This window comes from Aplidium turbinatum, chromosome 12, assembly GCF_918807975.1.
Source record: "Aplidium turbinatum chromosome 12, kaAplTurb1.1, whole genome shotgun sequence".
NCBI classification, from domain to species: Eukaryota; Metazoa; Chordata; class Ascidiacea; order Aplousobranchia; family Polyclinidae; genus Aplidium; species Aplidium turbinatum.
This window is the reverse complement of record NC_137483.1, coordinates 22,695,199-22,697,344: the sequence shown is the minus strand read 5'-3', so window position 1 is coordinate 22,697,344 and position 2,146 is coordinate 22,695,199. Positions and strand designations below refer to the sequence as shown.

Sequence of the window (2,146 nt, the reverse complement as noted above, 5' to 3'; positions counted from 1 at the left end):
TTCTCAACAATTACGCCCATTCACGATAACCTTTTTTTTAGTAAATTGGTTAAACAAATCAATCGTATAATCGTATCAAAACGTCTGGCAAATAGGTGATTCAATTAACCGATTTCGTCTGTACAGTATATATATATATATATATATAGATTGATTTTCAAGTAATCTTTTTTAAGATGAAATGTTCCAGAGAATTTGTTAATTTGTTCGCACAGTCATACCACAAAATATCTGTCAACATTGCAACAATATCATTCAAGTTACTTCTATATAAAAACAACAATAATCTTATCCATATCAACAAAGGTGTTGTTGCAATGAGAAAAAAATAAATGCATACTACAGAACGTAATTGAACATCTGTCCATTCTTTCAGCCATTGGTCACAGATGATGACAACCCCTGATGATGCCAATATACACTTCCTCTTTGTGTTAGTGTTCGCAAACAAATCTTTTAACTTTGACAAACTTGGAAGTTTCAACATTCTTGGCAAGGAGAGGTAGTTTGCCTTGAACTCCATCAATGGTCAGTCATTGCTTCAATAGATTTCTTCAGATTGCTCAATGGAATGAATCAGACCTCGCTCTTTCATAGCTTTTATTTTAGCATTTTCTTTATCTTGTTTTTCTCTTTTACTTTTATCTTGAGCCTCAAGAATTCTTTGAATTGACACTCTTTCCAATCCTTTGCCTGCTTCATTTTGTGCATCAACTTCACCAAGCAAAACAACATTTTCACCTCGAATAACAAATATCCCACGAGGAATATCCCCATATATCGAACCAACATGAATACGTTCAACAGACCTGTGAAGTACCAAATTTGCAAACTGGTCCACAGATCTTAAATAGCCAATCAGTACCCGTCCATCTCTTAGTACAACCAACTGTTTTTTATCAATCTCTTCAATCAAGCTCGCAGTTCCAGGCATATAATTCATTTTATAGAAGCAATTTGTAAGTTCGTATTAGGGCAAGTAAGTTAGACTCTATTAGTTTCACAATAAACACTATAAAGAATAAAATTTATGCATTAAAATTAAGGCAATGCTGACATGGGCATTGGATTGGGCAATTGTGCAGTCCTCAACTATGGGTTACTGCTTATTTTATTCTCTAGATATCATGACAATACATTGGTACATTATATAATGAAATAAGACGAAGGAAGTGAAAGACCTTACAACAGTGCTTCTCAACCCCTGGGCCGCAACCCAAAACTGGGCCATCGTTTCATTTGGCTGGGTCGCTGTAAGATGTGGTGATAAAAGATATGATAATGTCTGTTGAGAAAAATTAAAACTGCCTACCACCACTGTAGTTTTTGTAATTTCCAATACCGTATTAAAATAACGCCGCAAGTTTCATTCGACGATTTTGCCACACGCATTTTGCGGTGAAGTGTACACAACAGTACACACTACACTAATTTGAAAAAAGAATTTTTATTCTGCAAAGCTTTGGAAACAACAACATGAGGCGAACAATGAACATATCTTTGCTTTAGCTATGCTCGGATCCCGCAAAGGTTTTACTGCTCGTGTGAAAGAAATGAATCCTAATGTACTCGTCAGTCACTGTTTTGTCCAGGGCTGCGATTATTTCTTTCTTGTCGAACGACCAAAAATTCTGCGTTTGTTTGTCGAATAGTAATATGACGTCATAAGAGTCAGATTATAAGTGTTTGGCCGCGAATTACCGCACAAGTTGTGTGGTATAAGAGTCACTTACTTAAGTTTTTAATCGCATGCTGGTTGAGTGATTGCAAAGGAGTATCAAGCGCTAAGTTATGTACCTACCGGACATGTATATTATTTGTTTTGCTTCATGAAGAGAACTGTTGTAAACGCGAAACTGAGGATCGCAAAAGAAAAAATCCCTTAGGCTATACACCTAGCGTAGCCTAGTGTGAAAAATTTTCCTTTGGCATCTCTTTAGTCTCGCTTAGTACGTAAATGGTTAGGCACGTACCCGCACGCAAACACAGTTAGGAGCAAAATATGCAAGTTACCAAGAAACACAGCGAAGATATAGTGAAAAATGAACTGCAGATGGAAGAAAACGGAATAATACTTCAAATATACGAAACAACGACGTATTGTTACAGCGTTTAAGGTGTGCCGAGATGGTAAACAAGCCCCTTC

At 36.4% G+C, this 2,146-nt stretch overlaps 1 protein-coding gene across 1 annotated transcript; it reads right to left on the bottom strand.

The window, feature by feature from the left end:
• Positions 1-222: 222 nt before the first annotated feature.
• On the bottom strand, positions 223-943 carry LOC145781340 (U6 snRNA-associated Sm-like protein LSm1). Its single transcript, XM_082593118.1, has one exon. The coding sequence runs from the start codon at positions 941-943 to the stop codon at positions 542-544; it is 402 nt and encodes a 133-aa protein (XP_082449244.1). The 3' UTR covers positions 223-541.
• Positions 944-2,146: the final 1,203 nt, after the last annotated feature.